The following is a 20,324-nucleotide window of genomic DNA, read 5'->3' on the forward strand; positions in this document are numbered from 1 at the left end:
CTGTTAGGAAACAAACTTCTGAAAACGTTTATGGAAACCCAATATTTGCCCCTGAGTGGGCTAGATGTTTTTGACACAAACACATGTTCAGAAGGAAATCTTTTGGTTTTCTTTTTAACTTGTCCTGTCCAGCAACTGAGCAAACAGATGATTGCTGAAGGCCTTTTGTGTTGGACAGGTTTTACTATTACAATAAGGGGTTGTGCGTCTTCTGATAGCCAAGGTGTATATTTGTATAAACCCCTTTTGAGTAGGTTATTATTTTAAGCTTCACGTTTATGCTGGATCTGCTGGAAATGTTACATCCAAGAGCCAAATTCTGACACTTACATAAGCGCCAGATATCTGTCCATCAATATACTGTGGGTCAGGAGGAGGGCCAAAGCAGTGAGACAGCGTGCACGTGCACGTGTACGTGGTGGTGGAGATGTGAACACGCTGCGGAAGTGAACCATGTGTTCATTAGGGAAGGAAGGACGGAAATCTAAACCTCCAAATAACGTCAGAGATAAAAAAAAACAAGTATGGCGGCCATGTTTTCAATATTGCTCTAACACATTTTTGCATTTAAAATATAACATTTATAGGATTTATGTCTTATTACATATAACTGTAAGTACAAACAAAAAAAAACTTCATACCAGTGCAATGACAGACACATTCCATTATGAGATGCCATTATTTCAAATAAGCACAACTATGAACACACAACTAAAGATGACTTCCTATTTCAATTGTGTATTCAAACAATAAAAATGTTCAATGTACTTTGTTTGAGAAAAACAATCCAAAATAAAAATGGAACACAGATTACTTCAGGCAGTAGATGAGCAAATCCTAATTTATCCTAATTCTACATCGTTTTTATTCCAAATGCACTAGAAAAGAGGGCTGTTAGAAATAAGTCAAAGGTCGTTTCCCCAGAGACAGATTTTTATTTAAAGAAGCAAAAAGCTGTCAATGGGAAAAAAATGGTTTTACCAAGAATTCTTGTCACTACGTCACATTTTCTCAAACTAATATCATTTTGTTGTTGAAAAACTGTCTTGATGCCATCATTTTCCTTGCATCATATTTAAAACAGCAACATGACATTTTTAGGATTTCAAGTGTCTCATGTTAAAAAAAATGAATGTTTTCATAAACAGATTGATTTTTGTAAATAAATATTTATCCAGGACAAATGTATCTTTATTCAACAAGCAGTTGTCATCAAATCTTTACTTTAATTGAATTTTAACTTAAGAAAGAAAGAGGCTGTATACCTACTGACAGCAAAACCATAGGTAAGGATCAACATTCAAAGCGTGTGATCAAATAAAATATAAATTATTGGCGAGCTGCAACAAAGCAGACAATTAGAACCACCTGAGATAGAATTAAGTGCTAAAAGAGACGTTTTTAATGAGACAATAACCCACAAACATGAAAGAATTTGCTTTGAAACACAAAATGTCTAAAAAAAAATAAAAACAAAAGAAAAAGGCTGCAAATGAATCATCAAAAACTTTAGAGGTGATCAAAACAACAATAACAGTGATATAAACAACAGAGAGAAAAATGAAGTACCAGAAGATTCTTAATGGTTTATTATTGATGAAAGACATAGCTGAGGTTTTCTCTATCAGTTTAGGTTACAGAACCGCTGAAGAACCCTTCCAGCAGAACCTTCCAGGCTGCCGTCAGTGGTTTTGTCTTAGAAAAGTGGTTTTGAAAGTTAACAGCTAGCTTTGAGAGTGTGATGTGAAAGACCTTCAGTGTGTAATGATCTGATTCGTTTCCACAATTGAGCACTTGTGCATGCTGAGCAAAGGGAATAAATTAACACTTAAAAGTGGCAGACGGTCGTCTACTCTAACTCAGCGTGCAGTCGATCTGTTTTTGCATAAGATAAAAAAATAGACTTTCTGCTCCCGTGCAAAAGCCTTTTCTGTGTGAAGTTTGACGTTTCACTCTGCAGACACAGAAATAACGCCCCCCTCTGGGCAGAAGGGGTTAGTGCAATCTGAACCAAGCAGGCAGGACGGATAAAAACTCCTGGGGGAAAACCGCATTCGTCCCGTCATCTTCAGGAATCTGTTTGTCGGTTCGGTTTAGTTCATTACAACGTCGTTAAGGGGGAAAAAAACGGGAAGAAAAGGCATGTCCCCGAGACACGGGCCTACACTTTCCCTCTGCAAACGTAAACGACACAGAAACGGTCATGACACACTCCAGTTGCAATCACAAGGGTTGCAAAGCAGAGATGCTTCCCAGGCTCCAGGGGCTGAGTTTTTTTTTACCCAGCATCCTCTTTGGATATGATGTTGAAACTTCCGTTTAGACCAAAGTGACGGCGCTACTTGCAGATCGCCTCTAGAGCGTCCAGAGTGCGTTTAATGTCCCGGATCTGTGCAGCCAGGACGTGAATGGGCTGCATGGAACGATCCAACTCCTCACAGCGAGCCATTAAGGTGTACATTCCCTGTGGGAACAACAATACACAAATGAACAACTCTTCAACACAACTTCAAGATGTTAGGAGAGGTTGAACACTCTTTGAGCTGCTTTATTTCATAATAAAACAGATTCACTTTGGTTAAGCGGTTTTGTGTAGCTCCCTGATATGACATGAGTAAAAACTCACAGTTTAAACTGTATTTGTTGAATTTTATAGCGGCCTGGACAATAAATTCTCAAAAAACTATCAAAAGGACAGTATTGATACTATCAAGCTGATATTATTTGGTCTGTAATAAACAAAACACTGAAAGACGCACTCCGATGAAAATTGTTTTTTTAAATATTCTTTTGGCTTTTTTCTGATGATTTATATAACAATTGAGCTCAAAATTTCATTTCTGAGTAGTTCTTTCTTCAAATTGTTGTGAACCAGCAGCAGACAAAAAATGGCATCTGGAAAAGCTTGTAGTGACGTAGAACATCTGCTGGGCGGGCCACACGCTCCCTGCTCTGATCCATTTCCATTCCGTCCATCTTTGTTTTCCTCATCCGAGCTGCAATCTGGCACAAAACTGGACAGATGGATAGCTTCAATATTTCTCACCTGTTAGGTTGTGGGTTTGGAGGACTGTAAGCTATTAGGAAAGCAATGGATGATGGAAAGTTGGGGAGGGCTTACTCTGCGCCAACAGTTCTTTCTCCCTCACAATTCAGAGGTGAATTTCTAATTAGCTCCTGTTGCTCTGCAGAATCTATGTCCTAGAAAACAACACTTTTTATTTTTATTTTAAAAAAGCCATAATCATGATTAGAAGATGACTGGGGATGCTTTTAAAATAGATCAATAGATGATGGGAGTGGGTCTTTCAGAACCAGCAGGTGCTTTATTAATTTAAAGAACCACATTGACAGACCGTTTACCTTTATGCTCATATCTACAGACTCCCCCAGGCTATCGACGGAGTCCCTGTAGGTTTGGATGTAGCCCACGCTCAGAGCAGTCATCTGGATGAACGGACAGAGAGGTTAGACTCCAGAGGACAAGAACTCATTTAAACTCAGAAGTTGAAGGACATTTAGAGCATAACTTCATGCTAATTCGCTGCAAACATGGAATGTCTGCTTGTACCAGACTCATATAAAACCCCACAGCTGAATGAATAACATAAAGTTTGAAGCTCACATTCTGGATGGTTCCATTGAGGCTCCGCATCATCAGCTCCACGCTGTGCGCCACGTCCTGGACGTGTTTCTGAAGGTCCAACAAAACCGTGGCGTCAATGGGCGGGATATCAGCTGGTCGCCGTGACAACCCCCGGCTTCTGTAGATGGGACCCGAACAGTCGGCTGGACAGGAAGGAGAACGGAATTAGGCCGACTGATAACGAGGAAAGTGACATTACAAAAAACGATGAATCACGGTGACAAGAAATGGACGTAGGGCGAGTAAAACTGCAGCCAGATCAGCAGTTAGCCTAAAATTATTATTAAGACATAATATTGAGAGTTCGAATTTTATTCGAGGAAAAGCACATTTATCTCAGTTAAAACATAAACCACAAACACACAAATAATAACAAAAGCAGGATGACAGAAGGAAAACTAAAACTCAATTTGAGGAAATTTTTTACAAAGAAAATAAAACACCACAGGTCAACAAATCTGCAAAACCCAGAACACTTGTGGTTCAACTCAAATTCTCTACATCTGAAAAGCTTCCCTGCGAGGCAGCAGCAGGAGCTCAATATTAAATTCCTGCAGTCCAAACAGCGCGAGTCATCCATCTTAATTGAATCAGCCGGTGGAGGTAATGAGCTGCCACAGAGGGCATATTGACGGCGTGGCTGCCTTTAAATCCAGCGGCTAGCTCGGCTGACATCCTCGTTGGGAAAGGTTGGAAAGTGAAGGGCGGAGTGTCGGCATCTCACCACTGAAAAATCAGATAAGAGCGATGCCTGCTAATGGGAAAACTAAATTATGTCGAGTCTCAAAATGGCTGGAGACACTTATTTATTTGAAAGCAGCTTAATACATTTGACTTTGTCACTGCTTTTGTTACTTGATTTAAAAACTTTTCTATTCTTTTCCTCCCGGTCTTCCACTGAAGCTAACTGCAGGGGCAGCAGTTTTTTTTCTTTTCCGAGCAGCATCTCTGATAGAAAACAGGTCAAAAACAACAACAACAACAACAGGAGAGTTATATTTTAGCTAGAATACAGACTGCCCCAGTTGTTCACGTACAATCACTGCAGTCCAGACTGGGCTTGGAGCTCATTTTGATCTTCTGCTCTAGATTCTTGGTGATAAAGTTGGTCAGGTCTCCTTCCTGGCTTACAGTACCCTCTAGTTCCAGAGCTGAAGAGATTGTTGCCCGTCTACCCTCCGACTGCCCTCCTCTGCCCCCACTTCGAACTCCTGACCCACCTGTAAAGAGAAACCCCCAGACAGTCAGAAAAACTACCAACAAATAATAAAAATAATAACAAGATCAGAACTGTGACTAAAATGACTTTAGTTTATTGCGTTATATAAATATTAGGGCTGCACGATGAGGAAAACTCGCAATTTGCGATATTTGGTGATCAACATTGCGATGACGATTTAACTTAAGATACATGAAAAAATAGCAAAACAACCACAAACGTAATTTACATTTCACTGCAACAATTTAATTTAAATAAGTCAACATACCTTAACTTAGGCAAGGCAAGGCAAGTTTATTTGCATAGCACAATTCGTACACAAAGTAATTCAAGGTGCTTCACAAAACAGAAAAATGCATCAAAATCACAATACATCATAGAAATAATCAACGTAAAATTTACTTTAAAAGAAAAGAAAAAATTTGAAAATTGATTCAAAAATAAAGGAAGGAAAGGAAAGAAAAGTGCAGATAGGACCTTTCAGTCATATACACGGCTAAACAGAAATGTTTTAAGTCTAGATCTGGATTATACTCCAAATGACCCTCAATTACATCTAACATAGAAGGGCTCCATCCGATTGGTCAACAACATGAAGAGCTCCATTCGATTGGTCAAATGCATAAATTTGTATCGTTAAATACTTCAAGCTGCCATAAGATTGTTTTAGCACATTTAAAGTAACCTTTTATCCCCATATTGCATATTGCAAGAGATATTGGGATAACGATACATTTGCGATTTATTGTTCAGGCTTAATAAATATATATTTTGATATATTGTGGGACTCAAAACAATATGGAATATGGAAGAAGCTTACCTCCACATGCTTGACTGAGTTCATCCAGGCTCTTGCTGTCCTGCATCCCCCGGACATTACGAACCCAAACCTGGGCCATGACGTGTGGGGGATACGGGGTTTCATCCGAGGGGAGGAGAGCAGAGGGAGAGGAAGAGGAGGAGGTACTAGGACCAGGGGCTGAGGAAGAGTAGTGCCGTGAAAGCTGGAAGTGAGGTGATGGATGCAGAAAGGGATGCAGAATGAGCAGAAGAAAGATACACATCTTGCAGAATTGATAATGCTCCTGCTGGAGTTTTTAAAGTTTGCTTGTGTTGCTTAAATTCCAGTAGCTGACGTGAAAGTCAGTGTTTTCTTCCCTCTCTCCCATGAAGCTCAAGATTGAATAAATAAATAAAAAAGACATTTAAAGCTCACTGACCTCTGTGTCCTTCGTTCTTCCAGGATGCTGGTAACTCCACGTGCTTTCGTCCTTCTCATCGTCCTCCTCATCTTGTTTCTCCTTCTCTCCATCCTCTTTGTCTTGGCTGTCGGCACCGCCCTCTGCTCTCCCTGAAGGTGTCTGCAGTCTGTCTGCAGTCACAGGGCCTCCATGTTCATTTGAGTGTTTGGGCTCTGCGCAGTGGCCTAATTTCCACATGAAAACTTCCTCCGCAGTCTCGGAGGACTCAGGAGCTTCTGTGTCTCTGGATCCGGGCTCTGAATGTAACGTGTTCCCAGCAGTGAAGGAGGAGTCTACTGTCTGAGGGCTATTTATTGATAAACTGCATGTTCTCCCATTAATGTCCGTCTCTGCGTCAGAGAGGTGTTCTCCGTCTGGGCCTTCGCTTTCCACGTCAACCAAATTCTCGGAGTTTCCCTCCGCCGACGCTTCCGCTGATCCGGTTACTGAGCTGCTCCCACATTTCACAGACAAATGAGGGCCGTTCTCAAAGCCAATGGGTGTTGTGACTCCATTTGCTGTTTGTGGCACTTCAGTGCCGGGGACAGGGGAGAAACTCATCCCTCCACCTGCTAAAAAAAAAAAAAAGACAAACAGCCAGAAAGTTACTTACAGAAAATCCGTTTTTGAAGATAAAACTGGACTTAGCAAAAGATTTCAGAAATAACTGCCCCTCGTCACGGTGAAAGAGTTTATCTTTCGGAGCTCGGACATCCTGTTATCAGAAGACATGGTCTTACAGACTTCCCTAAGCCTCAACCGTCGGCTCTCTGGAACATCTTGCAGTTGACTGAGAAGCGGCAGATCGTAAAAGCATTTGAAAGAATGCAGGCTTTGTACTGGTTAGCTGTAGTGTATAGAGATCTGAAGCTGAAAACAACACTCTCGATTTTCCTTCACTCCATGTTCCCACTCTCACAGATGGCAGTGAGTGTGGGTTGTAAATTTATTTTAAAACCTCCCACACTCTGGATGTGAGTTTTTAATCACAGGGTAGCAGGGGCTTCCCAGGTCTTGGATGGCAGCTGCTCTACGTCTACATTATGAAGTTGAAGGATGAAAGGATTAAGAAGGCCTCTATTTTCTTCCAAGAAAATCCAGAGAGATTAAAACCTGAAGATCTTTGAGAATTGTGTCCCTTTGACCCAGAACAAAAGCAAAATAATGGATGGAGAGATTCTTCACAGGCACATCAACGCTGAGAAAAAATAAAGGTATGTTGTAAACTTTACTCACTGTAGATATGATGTTTAAAAGGTAACCTTCATGATAGTGCAATCAAAAAACTGCTGTGGGGTTTGTCTGAATGAACTGCAATGTTTAACAGGATTTATGTGAATAAAGTCAGGATGTCTGCCATGATGCATCCGATCAACACACTAACAAAAATCAAGCTCGGTGGAGGAAAGGTTACGACTTGGACTTGCTTTGCTGCCACAGGAAATTGGCAATGTAGGATCATTGAGCTGATCATAAACTTCTATGTATGAAATAAAACATTTGAGGCTCAAACATTGTTTACAAAAGATTGCCTGGAAGAGAAGAGTATATAAAAGAAAGGAAATTAACTCTGAGAATGCAATAACAATCCAGATTTACACTTGATTTAATGCTGACAACTTCCTGAGAGGGTAATGTGAATGACTGCAAACCAATATCTGTATTGGCAGAGTAATACAGAATGGTCCAAACAACGTATATCCCCCCGTAAATTTTAAAAGAAGTGTTCCGCTTTCCTGCGACAGACTGGCGACCTGTCCAGGATGTCCCCTGCCTTCGCCCACAAGTGGGTGGGATAGGCTCCAGCAGCCCCGTGACCCCGAAAGGGAATAAACGGTAGAAGATGAATGAATGAATGAATGTTCCGCTTTCTGAACATGATTCGTTTTCTGCATCACGAAGATTTTTTTCAACAAAGCAAAGTCTGCAACAATTTCAACATGTTGGACATTTTAAAACTCTTTAACAAATGAAAATCATTTAAAATAAAGTCTAAGACAATGTGTATACATGGGTTACAAATGATCAATATTGACTCACAAAAGTAAAAAAAAACACACACTTGTAGAATTCAGTATCACTCATTTTATTCTACACATCAGTCAAAGCCTTAGTGTGTGGGGAAGGGAAAGCCTCTATTTATTAATTGACTGATTAATTTATCTATTTATGTATTAAGCCCAAAATGTTTTTTTTTAAATATATGCACATCATTATTTTTTCAACAATTTTACTCAGTATCTATAAAGTTGTGTTTTGTTTTTATTTTTTGTAACCAATAGCCCATGTTTTCTTATCAAGTAATTATTTGTCTTTCCTGTATTTATTTCTACGTTACTTTTTAACATTTCACAACAAAGGAGAATTACCGATTCAACCCTAGACAGACTTTAGCTGACTAAACGCTTCTGACTTCCCCAAATCATTTTGTATTCGTGTCATCAAGAGTTCTGCGTTGTAACACTCAGCAGCGGCATAAAATGTGACATTAAAGCGAATTATTTGCCCCAAAAACCACATGACGTCATGGTAACATCAGCGCACTTTAGCTAGTGGTTGTGTGTCACATGACAGGTGGATTTATGTAGTCAAGAAACGCGTAAAATGATTTTTTTTTTATGCGGAGAGATTAAATAACTTCATTAAAAAGCATGAAGGAAGTCGTGGCAAAGCTATTTTTATTTATTTATTTAGTGTTGCTGAGAGCTCAGCGCGGCTAAGTAGCTTCGGGCCTCTAGAGGACTAAACTTCCGCGTGTTCCTGTTAAATGTCTGACAATGTTCTCCGGCGAAATACGCTCACATGTGACATTTATATCCAGCACAAAGAAGGCTCATTAAATTACTATTTAAAGTTCCGATAGAAAACAGAAAACACTCACAGGAGGGGCTGTTTCAATCCGGTTGATGGAACTAACAGTCAGGTCCGACGAAAATATCCTTCCCCCACAAATCTTTGAAGAAGCGTTCCACCTACTGGAATCTTCTGCGTATTTTATTTTAATTTAATTTATTTTATAAGCGATGTTTTCCTCACCAATTTTTTTCCCAACAAATAAATTTAATTTTTATTGGTTTAATATGTACGTGTTTTTTTTTTACCTCTAATTCAGTAATTTATTCTTGTCAATCTGTTTTCCAAAAATAACTCATATTTTTGTTAAATTAAGTTAATATCTTTGTCAATTTTGCGGCTAATTCTTTAGGTGTCACACATCAACCCCCCTTTTGACCTCCTTCCCTTCATCAATGAAACCTCCTCTTTGGTCTTCCTCTAAGCCTCACAATCATCTCAATCAGCTTCCATGCATTTATTCCAAAACACAGAGAACCCTAACGTCTTCAGCTCTGTTACCTCCAACATGGCTGCGCTCACCGCCTTTCCTTTCAACATTACTGACACTCTTGTCACGCACTGAAAAAGAAGAGGCCCAAAGAACTGCACCAAGGATCCGTTTTGTGCCCCTTCCTGTTTGCTGTGGTGATGCACAGACTGACAAATAAAGTTAGACAGGAATCTCTGTAGACCATTACGTTTTCAGATGACATTTTGATCTATCGAGAGGAGGGACAGGGATTATGTTGGTAAAACGATGCTGAAATTGAAGTTACCTGGAAAGAATCCTGAAGGAATATCAATGAGGGGATTCAAAGGTGTAGTCAACGAAGACATAAAGGTGGGTGGTATAAACGAGGAGTATACTGAAAGATGGAGGTAGATGAGTTGATTTTGTGTCCCATAAATGGAGCAGACAGAATAAAAAATAGTTTTTTCCTGTCTACCTAACCAATGGTTCATTTAGCATGTACATCTGCCCTTTCAACAACAGATGGAGACAAAGACCAAGATGCTCCACTCAGGGCAATAATTAGCCTGTTGGAACTTCTTTATTCTAACAGTTTTGAAAAACACAAGACATTTTCTAGGGAGAGTTTTATTGTCACTTTGTAACCCTTGTGCTATCCTAGGCACTTTAACGTTGGGAGTTGGGTCATCTAGACCCACTAAACAGTGCTCTGAACCTTTTTTCTTCAATGATTTGTGATCTTCACTGGTGTCCATGGATTACATGAAATCTTTTCACCTTTATCCGCCTTTGTCATGGTAGGGAGAACACGTCAAAGTAAGGGTGGGGTCATCTAAGATAGCACAAGGCTTAAAGGAAAAAAAAAAAAAACTTACTCCAAGAAGTTATGCACCTTCATTAAAATGTGTCTTTTTCTCATTTTTTCCCGGTTTCTTTCCTCATTGCTTTCTTCACTGGGAAAATATTTTGATTTTATCTATTAAAACAGACAGGATAACAAGAATCCTTATTCTGTTATTCTCATTTAGCCTTCCCACAATGAGAAAGAGCATCCAGAGTAAAGTTTTCCTGTTGTGGTTTAATTAGCAACAAATTCAGACTTTTACTTTAATACATTACTTTGAATTGCAACATTTGAATGAGTTTGCTGAGAAATAACTTTATAAAAAAGCCTGATAACTTCTTTCAGTTCAGCCTCTGTCTGTGGTTTTCTAACCCCTTTAATGTGGTTTTTAATGACAAACACAGCAGTAGAGGAGAAAGTATTCAACAACCCAACAGTGATCACATCTAAAAATCCTGTACGATTTCTAATCCTGTTCATCCATCCATCCAGGCCGGCTGCACCCTGTCTATGTGGAATATTAGCCTTTATCCCATCTGTCAGTCACAAAGTCTGATATCTGAAGCAATTGGGCTTCATAAGCACATTTTTTTCCAAACAGAGAACTGTGTTGGCAGATTTTTTTGCTCCATTTCATTCATGTTGGGACATTTGACGTTGGTGGTCTTTAATAACAGCAGGGGCCTCTAATCTACCGCTACTATTTGTATTCAAGATGTGTCCCAATGTGTTCTTCATTTGCAAGTCACTTTTGATTTAAAAAAAAAAAACATGCACTGAAGTAAAGTATTATTGTGCCAAATTGGCAAGCCAGAAAGGAAAAAAGCTGTGTCTTTGACTGAGTTACCCATTTAAATGATTGAATCCCGTAAAGAGACTCAGTTCAGCTGCTTTTCTGTCATTCTATTACAGTTTCAGGAGTTTTGAAATTTTTCAACAGGTTAAAAATCCCATCATTTAACCTTTTTTTTTCCCAAACACTAAATCTGTTTTGGCAAAGCATTAGTGCATTTTCAACCTAACATTTCTTAGTCTGGAGGCTCACTTTGTTTACTAATTGTTTGATTGTTATCACATTTTTCATTGGTTAAAAAAGTCATTAGGTGTTAATCATTCTTTTAGATTTTTTAAAGACAGTTTCTGTTAAAAGCATTATCAAAACGTTTCAGCAAAACCGCTTTACTGTCAGTCAAAGGTTTGGTGGTTTTATTAAAGATTTTCAAATATATTTTAAAGAAAAATAAAATAGGAAAGTATAACAATTACAGAATAAAAGGCATATTAATTAAATGCCAAGAAATCCCTGTCTTTTCATGATGATGACAAAATTGTTAGTGGAATATGTCAAAGTCCAGGGAAACTCTGCAAGGCAGCTGGCAGAGAACCTGGTTCTGGTGAAGAGGAGGCAGACAGTTTTATTCAGCTTAAAAGCTTTAAAGTAACAGAAGTGACGTGTAGAAAACCTCTGACTATACAACTAAAAGTCACTTTTGTGAGCAAGACTGCAAAAAGGAGTCATTGCGGTTGACTCAACAGGCAGGAGAAAGCCATAACCGAGTCTTGACTCATTGTGTGGGGAAAAAGCCAACATTTTCTCCACAAAGAGCTTCTTAAAAAACACTAACTTTTTTGTTGATTTCATTGTTTTTTTTTCTTCCTTGTGGTTTCATTAAGCATCTTTCGGGATACCTTGTTGCTGTAGTGGCTAACCTTCATGCATTTCTAATAATACTGGCTGTTAGTCAAGATATATATTGATGCCTGTTGCACTATAGAAGCCATTTGAATGCATTTATATTGCACAGTGAGCTTTTCATTCAGTCTTTCATATACTGGGACAAGGGCCATGTCATTTGGAAGCAATTTAGTGAACCACCAGCTTTGATTACAAGACAACTTGCTTTATCAGCTGAGCTGTGGACCTCCTTTCTGCTCATTGTAAATTGCTGTAAAACTGTCAGTAACAACATAAAAAACCTCCAGGGATGTATTCCATTATTTATTTGTGGTTTGATGGCATGGTGTCTGGCACTATTCCTTCACAGTGAGAAAGTCTTGGTCAGAATCCTGGCTTTGTTCTTTCTTTAAAGGGTATAAGTGTCACTTCGGTGCTCGTGAAGGTTTTCTTTTGGCAGGACTTTCTCTGGAATTCCTGACCAAAATGCATGATTTAAGGGTTAATTGAGGATCCAAAATTGTTTCTGAGGAAAATGTTTAAGGGTGTGTCGGCGTGAGGTTATGTGTCTGTATGTGACCCTGTGATGGCTTGGTGACCTTGACCCTGGAGTAGGCCCCCAGAAGGCCTTGTGACCCTAACCAGGCCGAAAAGTCATTGGATAATGCGTGGATGATGAATTATATTTAGAATTAATATGATCCAAAGGTCAAAATATTAGTTCACCATGCTTCTGAGCCAGACTTGCAGCAGCTTCTCTTACTTTAATTTAAGTTTAAACAGCTAGGTTTCATTTGGAGAAAATTCTGAGCCCCTGATGTTAGAAAAAGTCAAACATGATAAGCCAAATAGGCCACAGGAAATTGGTATAGTCCACAGTAGGTATAGTCAGACAGTGATATTCACCAGTATCTGTGGTGCTGTCCAGGAAAAAGTGATATAAGAACCTTTGTAGTTAATTCTGATGTCCAAAAGAATTTTTCTGTGATAAGTAAAGAATGGTGGACTAGTCTCTCATTCCTGAAGCATTTTCATACCAGGAAATGTTGGATGCTGTTTATTTTTCTTGGACAGAAATCCAGGAGTCTTTGCCAATATTCATCTGAGGTTTGCTGAACGATAAACTGCTTCCTTCTTTCAGTCTGCTCACAAAGGTGATGTGGTTGTTGGAATTAGAAATGTGAAATATATCTTTAAAACAAAATAGGTGTACAAGAATGTGAAGTATTTTCACATTTTTCTGTTAGTGTTATGTTACTTTAACTCTTAAATAAAACAGCTTGAAGCTGTATGATTTGGATTTAAGAAAAGCAAAGTTTTTGTTCTCTCATGTTTTGTGTTCGTCAAAAAACTACTTGGACTTTAAATCCCAAAAATCACAAATTATATTTCTACGTTTAGATATATGTATAATATGATAATTTTTGATGAGTTTGATCTTTTTAAATTGGTTATTTCTACTTTGCATCCTATTTATAAACCCTGTAACCCTTGTGCTATCCTAGGCACTTTAACATTGGGAGTTGGGTCATCTAGACCCACTAGACACTGCGCTGAACTTTTTTCCTTCAATGATTTGTGATCTTCACTGGTGTCCATGGATTACATGAAATCTTTCCACCTTTATCCACTTTATACCTAAACCTTGATTTGAATTCTCTATTTACATCGTTATTTATTGAATCACGTGTTTCCTGATTTCTGGTGCATCTTGTTACAGCAGGAGTTTCAAAGTATTAGAGGGGGAAAAAAACTCAGTCGACATCTGATTGGAAGATTGCAGGTTGGATTCCTGCCTTGCCCGCACATATGTGGAAGTGTCCTTGTGCAAGACACTAAACCGCACCTTACCTCTGGTTGAATGTTGGCGCTAGTGTTTGGCAGCAAAGCCGCCATCGGTTAATGAGTGTGTGTGATAATGGGTGAATGGAACTAGGACTGTAAAGCGCTTTGGGCCTTCAAGGAAGGATAATAGCGCTATACAAGTATGCGCCATTTTACCATGAGAATTCACTTTTTCTCACCGCCTGTCAAACCATTAATCAAACTCTATGTGAAAATCATTACATTTAATGGCTCATGTGTGCATGTGCTGTACAGACTTTTTTTCCTTCATTTTGTTGCTCATAGTTGAGGTTTAAGGTTATGAAAATTACAGGCCTCTCTCATCTTTTTAAGTGAAAGATCTTGCACAATTCATGGTATGTATAAGTGCAAGTATATCAATTTATAATTATGTCAAGTAGATGGCATTATTTTCTATATTTTCTAATCAATTTATAAATTATTACCTCAAGTAGATTTGATATATATATTTGTTATCTTCATTTTCTAACTAAATCAGTCAATCAAAAATAGTCATTTAAATGGTAATAATGGAACCATTATATTCTGTATTTAATCTTACAGAAGTTATTGTTTGACGAAGGATAGAACAAATTTGGAGGCCGTCGTAGTTCACTCACAACCTAATGATCTGAAAAAAGTGAACTATTCCTGACCTACTTGATTTCTAGCAGTAAATCCTATAAAGTGAACGGCGCTCCATGTCTGGCGTGACTGGAACGTATGGTTTGACCCTCTGATTGCACAGTACATACCAGTCGTTTGAAACCCAATAATAAAGTTCTTTAGTGGTCAATATGGCAGAACCAGTCAGGCGTTTTTGGGTTCTGTGGTTAGATTCTGCTTTTGAGTGACAACTGTTATACAAATTGAAATCGAGAAGCAGTATGCTTGGAATGAATTAACTTGTCTCAAGTGAACAACATTTCTAAAAATTGTTGAGTTTTGGTAAAGTAAGACTTTAGTATGTACTGGGAGAGAGCCTCAAGGGTTTGGCTGGAATCAGTTAAATCTTTGACAAAATAACTCAGCTTCAGTGAAAAAAAAACAAAAATACTAAATATAGGTGACTATATTTACATGTCCATGATTGAATAAAAAGTCATTTTCCTTTTAAAGCAGAACTTTATACATATTTACAAAATTAAAGATCAACAGGCTGTTTGGACTTTAGAGAGGATATTTGGGAAAATCACAGGAGAACATTGGTACATTGGACATAAAGGAAGAGGAGAGCAGAGAGGAAAACACAAGGTCATAGAAAATAACAGAGCAGCACAACATCATATTTTTATGAAGGAATACTTCAACATACTGTAAAAACACGCTTTCTTTTAGAAATCTCACCTTCCACATGTTTGCTTTAACAAATCCCCACATTTTTACATGAGTTTACACATGAAGTGCTCCCCAAAGGAATTAAAGTTTTTTTTTTTCATGTAAAAACCGCTGTTACTAGTAAAAACTGAGAGTTGTGCAACAGAAGAATTCTTTTCACATTTTATCACAGTATCTGTTTTCTGGCAGACACTTCTGATTCTCAGAACCTGATACCCAGATCATCACTGTTTTCTGGTGAACAGCTGTGTTCACACCACTGTCTGCAGAACCAAAATGGGAGGAGCCTACAGCTAGTAACATACGACAAAACACCAGCTTTTTTACTTCATTTAGGTGCTAACCAACCAGCAGGTTTTAAAAGCACTACCAGTGTGAAAGTCTGTACTGTGGCTGATGCATAGGAGCTGGAGTTGTGTCCTGTTTATGCTATGGTCACATATCCCAAAATGCCACAGCGTAGCGACCTAAATGCACATTTTTTAACAAATTTGACAGGTGGCCGCGCAGGTGCATTTGTTATCAGGAGGCAGCAGTCGCATTTGTACACAGCGTGCCAAGGCCAGGGACGTTATAAGAAAAAGTTCAAATTTTATGGCGATTTTCTCTAAATGTTGACATCGGTCAATGGCTGCAGGGGTACATTTTGAAGTTGAGCGGTGGCTGTCCAGGGACAGGCAGAATGGCCCGCTTTTAATATACACCCGGGCTACCGGCCGGCTGGCGGCCAGTGGAACTTGAAATGGGCGCAGACATTTACACATTGTTCATTCAGAGCTGCTGCCAGACGACAATCTGGCTGCCACCGCCCTGTGGCCGCTCGGCTTTCGCCCGGGTGTCGCCCAATTTTGTAATGCCATCATCCCCCGCCTGACTGACTGACGCCTGACAGCCATTTACATTCATGGCCACGCCCACAATAAAAAAAAAAGAAATAATCAGGCGCTTTCGTGGAATCTTGAAGATTCTGCCAATGCCTTCCCATTGCGCGGTGGCAGTTGTATTTGTGACCGTAGCATTATCACTGCTCAGGTAACTTAGGAACGACCTTTTCAACGCTTCAGGTCACTGGATTATTAATTACTGTGTTATTGGAAGACGATTTGACGTCTCTTGTCAAATATTGCATAAATAAGTCATTTTTAAAGACCCACTCTGATCATCTTTTAAACTATTTTAAAAGCATTCCAAGGATTTACTTATGATAATTCAGTGTTTAGCCAAAATAAGAATACCTGTGTCGTTTTCAAGGACATAATTTCTGCAGAGCGGCAGGAATTCACCTCTAAAGTGTGGGCAGGACTGTTGGCACAGAGAAAACCAAGACTTCCTTCCTGTCCCCCATAGTCGAGAGTTATCTTTTACACGGTCTCCCGCTAGCTTACAGCTCCCCACACCCCCAACCTAACATTACAGGTGCAACAAAAATGGCGAGCAACATTGGAGCTATGCATCCCTATACAGTTGTGAGCCAGATTCCAGCTCAGACAAGGAAAACAAAGACGTATGGATCTAATTGTCTGTATGCGGATGCATCAGAATAGAGTGGAGCAGGGAGCGTGTGGCCTGTCCAGCAATTCACACTGATTTAAATAAATACTCAGAAATTTCATTTTGAGCTTAATTTTCCTAATATAAGTCCTCCGTCATCAGGAAATGCCACAAGAATATGTTAAAAACACGGTTTTCATTGGAGTGGGTCTTTATAGTCAATGAAGTTTAAGATATGAAATAAGTTTTTGTAAATGTATTTGGTACCTGTAATCTGCAGCTAAGAACATTGTACACTTAGCCTTTCCCTTTAGACTAATCATCCATTATTACAACTGCAGTAAGCTGAGTTGCAGCAAGAATGTCATTTTAAATTCTTTAAAAGTACATCAGTCAAAAAAGGGATGTTCACTCAGTATTGCTCAAATATTCTTACTACACGGAAGGAGAGCATAAGCCATGCTCAGTCAGAAGGAAGTGGAAGAAATGCTTTACTGGAGAGAACACGTCAAAGCTGAATATATTTCAGCATTCAACCATCCTATTCACAAGCACACACACTGTTAAATATGTGTCCCTCTGACTTTTACACATCCTTGTTAAACAGCAGAAGAAGCTCACGTCTTGTGGGTTCTTTCATGTGGCTGCAGCCAAGAGGGGAAAGCCAAGAAGCCAATAGTCCAGCTCACATTAATTTTCTTTCCTCTCTGCTTCCAGAAGTCGTGGTTTATTTTTCCTGAAGCATCAAAAGTTTTTCCAATCCATTGCTGTAATCCCAATTGGGCAGATTTAGTGGCGCTGTCTGTTTGAACTATGCTTTGAGGTCCTCTCACTCAGAATGCGAAACTCACAAAAAACTCACTTTGTACTAAACAGAAACACACGCAGACAGACAGAGGAGCAGGTACTGAGGTCCTCCAGGACCTAAAACACCATCTTTTACAGGCTATGCTGTTTACTCTGTTGCATGTAGGATGAAATATCTACACAAGTCAGTTATTATTCAACCTCGCTTTAAAGCAGACCACACAAATTAAAGATCAGGTTTTATTTGGTTTGTTTTTTTGACCCAAACTTTGTCCTCTGCATGGCTTGAATATTTCCATTTCTAACACAATGTTTTTCTGCAGCTTTAATGGCAAATCTGGTTTACTCTTCTGGTTCATTTTTCAGCCAATACTTTGTATAAAAGAAAGGGAAAATAAGATAGACATTTAGTTTTGTTTTTACATCCAACTCCTTTTACTTTCAAATTCCAACGGGATGAGCAAAGTTACTCTGTAAAATGTAAAAATAAAAAGTAAGATTCCATGTGGGAAAAAGGAAAGGTGCATCCAAAAACAAATGAGATATTTACACAAATTTAGACCCAACAAAATGATGTTATTGATAAACATGTGACCACAGGGAGAGCTTATTTTACACCTTAAGCTACTTCAATCTATATTAGAATAATAAATAATAAAGCTACACTGGTATTGTTGGTTTTACATAGTAACATCTCAGACAAATTACTTCCTTGCAAAGTCAATGAAATCACAAAATAGCTTTAGATCTTTTTTTAATAAACACATCTTTATTGTACACTTGGCCTGTTTCAGTATTCTATGGTGGCACTGCTTTTACCAGCTGTAAAAATGGAAATTTTTGGACTGAATATGCCGCCACTTCAGGTTTCCTCTGATGTGGTTTTCTTTTGTCTGGTTTTTCAGTCAAGTGAAAATACTTTCAATGCATCTTGTGGCATTCAAATTCTCATTTTTCAAAGGCCAAGTAAAAGCCAATTCTCCTTTTACTGATCTTGTTTTTTACTTATATTAAGGTCTCAAGTAAAACTATTAAATATCCAATGTTCTTCCAAAATATCTCTGGATTTTAAGAATGACTGCTCTCATAAAGCCTTTTAAAAATACATTCAGTCTGGATGTTATTAGAAAGGTTTTAACTTTAACAGGTATTGTCAACACAAAGAAAGAAAGCCTACAAAAAAGAACAATACTAATAAACCCAAACATTATAGAAAATTAAGCATCTTTTCTTGTTGTTTTTGTCGTGGCAAAAAATTAGTGCTGAAACATTTTACCAGCGGAACCAATTAGATTTCTATTTCAGAAAAATGGTGCATTTTGTTGTTAAAACACCAAATTCTGCATGGATGTAGGATCTCCTGTTTCAGAAAAGAGCGTTGGCCTCAAGAAAAATCCAAAATGGCCATTTGTAAAGATGGCAGCCATGCACACAATTGTTACAAAAATATCTAATGTCTCAACAATGTGGGCTGTTAATGCCTGAAATGCAGTTGAGGGGTGCCTACAGAATACTATTACATGTATGTCCTGTTTTATGTATTTATAAATCTTGGATTTTTTCCATGGCTAACATACTTTTCTGAAAGAGGGGATCCTAAATTGGACTAATTTGGTGCTCGTACCACAAAATTACCAGCTCCACTCTAAGGAGGCAAACCAAGAGAAAACCTGTGAACTGAACAGTCTGTCTGTCAGCTGCAGTGTAGAGCTTTCCAGTGATGGGAATGTTGATCTGCAAACCCATCAAAGCCATCCCTCCTGCTCTTTCTCTGCCTTTCATCTCCTTCACCACAGTCTGTCATTTCGTGGTTGAACCACACCTTTCGAAGAAAATGAGGAATCTCCACATGTGGCTGAGCTGTGTGAGGGATTGTCCTCTAATGGGAGTCCCATGCCTACTGGGTGAAACCATTAGTGCCATTTATAATTGACCTCAATTTGTTTTTCAAAGTTGTTCATAGTTAACAACCTCTATTCGATGTTTTCTTTGTCAGATTATAAAGTAATTTGTGCCCATATCAATGTGGGATTCCTGAAGGCAGCAATTATTTAAAAATTGTCAGGAACATTTTTCAAATGCTGAATATTATTCAGGAGAACAAAACAGAATTTTTTTCTAAAACACCCTTTAGCTGTCAAAGCTGTCTGGCCATGCCATTCATCCTTCATTCAGCATGCTTTGCCCCACAGCTACTCTATATTATTCACAGAGTCATTTGTCTGAGTGCAGCGGTCTCCTGCGGTCCAAATCCTCCTGTTCAGAGTTCAGAAACTGAAGTGGCCTCATCCTGAATGTTCTCACCAGAAGTTGCCTTTTTTGTTTGTATACAAGTGCATGCGCATGAATTAGTCTGTACAAACAGCATGTGTGTGTGCCTCAGTGTCTGAGTTCGGGGTGTGCGTGTGTGTGTGTGTGTGTGTGTATTACACAAACTGTGTACGTGTTTCAGTCTGTGACTATCTCCTTTTAAGCGCTCCTAGGTGCCCTTTGCTGTGGTTTGCTCCTGCTCTTCCTCCCTGCTGCACGTCCTCCTCCTCCTCTTCCTGCCCCATGCTTTTCCTTCTCTCCCTTCTCCCTCTTCATCATGATGTTGCCATGGCGACGGTGGTTGCGTGGGGGGCGGTACCCCAGAGCCCTGCAGTGCTGGCCTAAGTTTCCTGGGTGTATCAGGGCCATCACATCCTCGTACCAGGGCAGGGTTCCAGCACCCTGATAGGAGGAGCCAGAGAGCGAACCATGGACTCTGTTAGCGGAGGAGCTCCAAACAGCAAGGCGGACCGTGACCGCCGTCCAGTGATAGCCGTGCTCCTCCACCTGACAGTGGTAAACGCCGCCGTGAGACAGCTCAGCCCGCCTAATAAGGACGCCCCGCTCAATCACCACCAGCTGTTCACCTGTTACCACCTGG

General features: G+C 39.3%; 2 protein-coding genes across 5 annotated transcripts in view; both read right to left on the reverse strand.

The window, feature by feature from the left end:
* Window positions 1–1,149: 1,149 nt before the first annotated feature.
* Window positions 1,150–9,097, reverse strand: borcs6 (BLOC-1 related complex subunit 6). The gene is made up of 7 exons (XM_004070321.5): window positions 8,988–9,097; window positions 6,086–6,678; window positions 5,686–5,869; window positions 4,684–4,866; window positions 3,626–3,789; window positions 3,364–3,447; window positions 1,150–2,464 (listed from the first exon to the last, which is right to left on the reverse strand). The coding sequence occupies exons 2-7, from the start codon at window positions 6,665–6,667 to the stop codon at window positions 2,339–2,341; spliced, it is 1,323 nt and encodes a 440-aa protein (XP_004070369.3). The 5' UTR covers window positions 6,668–6,678; window positions 8,988–9,097; the 3' UTR covers window positions 1,150–2,338.
* Window positions 9,098–14,834: 5,737 nt separating this feature from the next.
* Window positions 14,835–20,324, reverse strand: part of sema3h (sema domain, immunoglobulin domain (Ig), short basic domain, secreted, (semaphorin) 3H) — a 76,935-nt gene continuing 71,445 nt past the window's right edge. For all 4 annotated transcript variants that reach the window (XM_078949577.1, XM_078949576.1, XM_011476831.4 and 1 more), the window contains exon 18: window positions 14,835–20,320. In XM_078949577.1, coding sequence (XP_078805703.1) covers window positions 19,883–20,320 — 438 coding nt within the window. In that variant the 3' untranslated portion in view covers window positions 14,835–19,882. The remainder of the gene's footprint in view (window positions 20,321–20,324) is intronic.

Source organism: Oryzias latipes, chromosome 7 (assembly GCF_053564925.1).
Source record: "Oryzias latipes strain Hd-rR chromosome 7, Olatipes_Hd-rR_3.1".
Taxonomy (NCBI): Eukaryota; Metazoa; Chordata; class Actinopteri; order Beloniformes; family Adrianichthyidae; genus Oryzias; species Oryzias latipes.

Excerpts from the sequence above, each read along its gene's own strand:
- borcs6 (XM_004070321.5), bottom strand. The coding sequence starts at position 6,667 with ATGAGTTTCTCCCCTGTCCCCGGCACTGAAGTGCCACAAACAGCAAAT. Across the intron at positions 3,448-3,625 it reads TCAATGGAACCATCCAGAAT|ATGACTGCTCTGAGCGTGGG; the intron begins GTGAGCTTCAAA and ends CCGTTCATCCAG. Across the intron at positions 2,465-3,363 it reads CTGTAGATATGAGCATAAAG|GGAATGTACACCTTAATGGC; the intron begins GTAAACGGTCTG and ends TTGTTCCCACAG.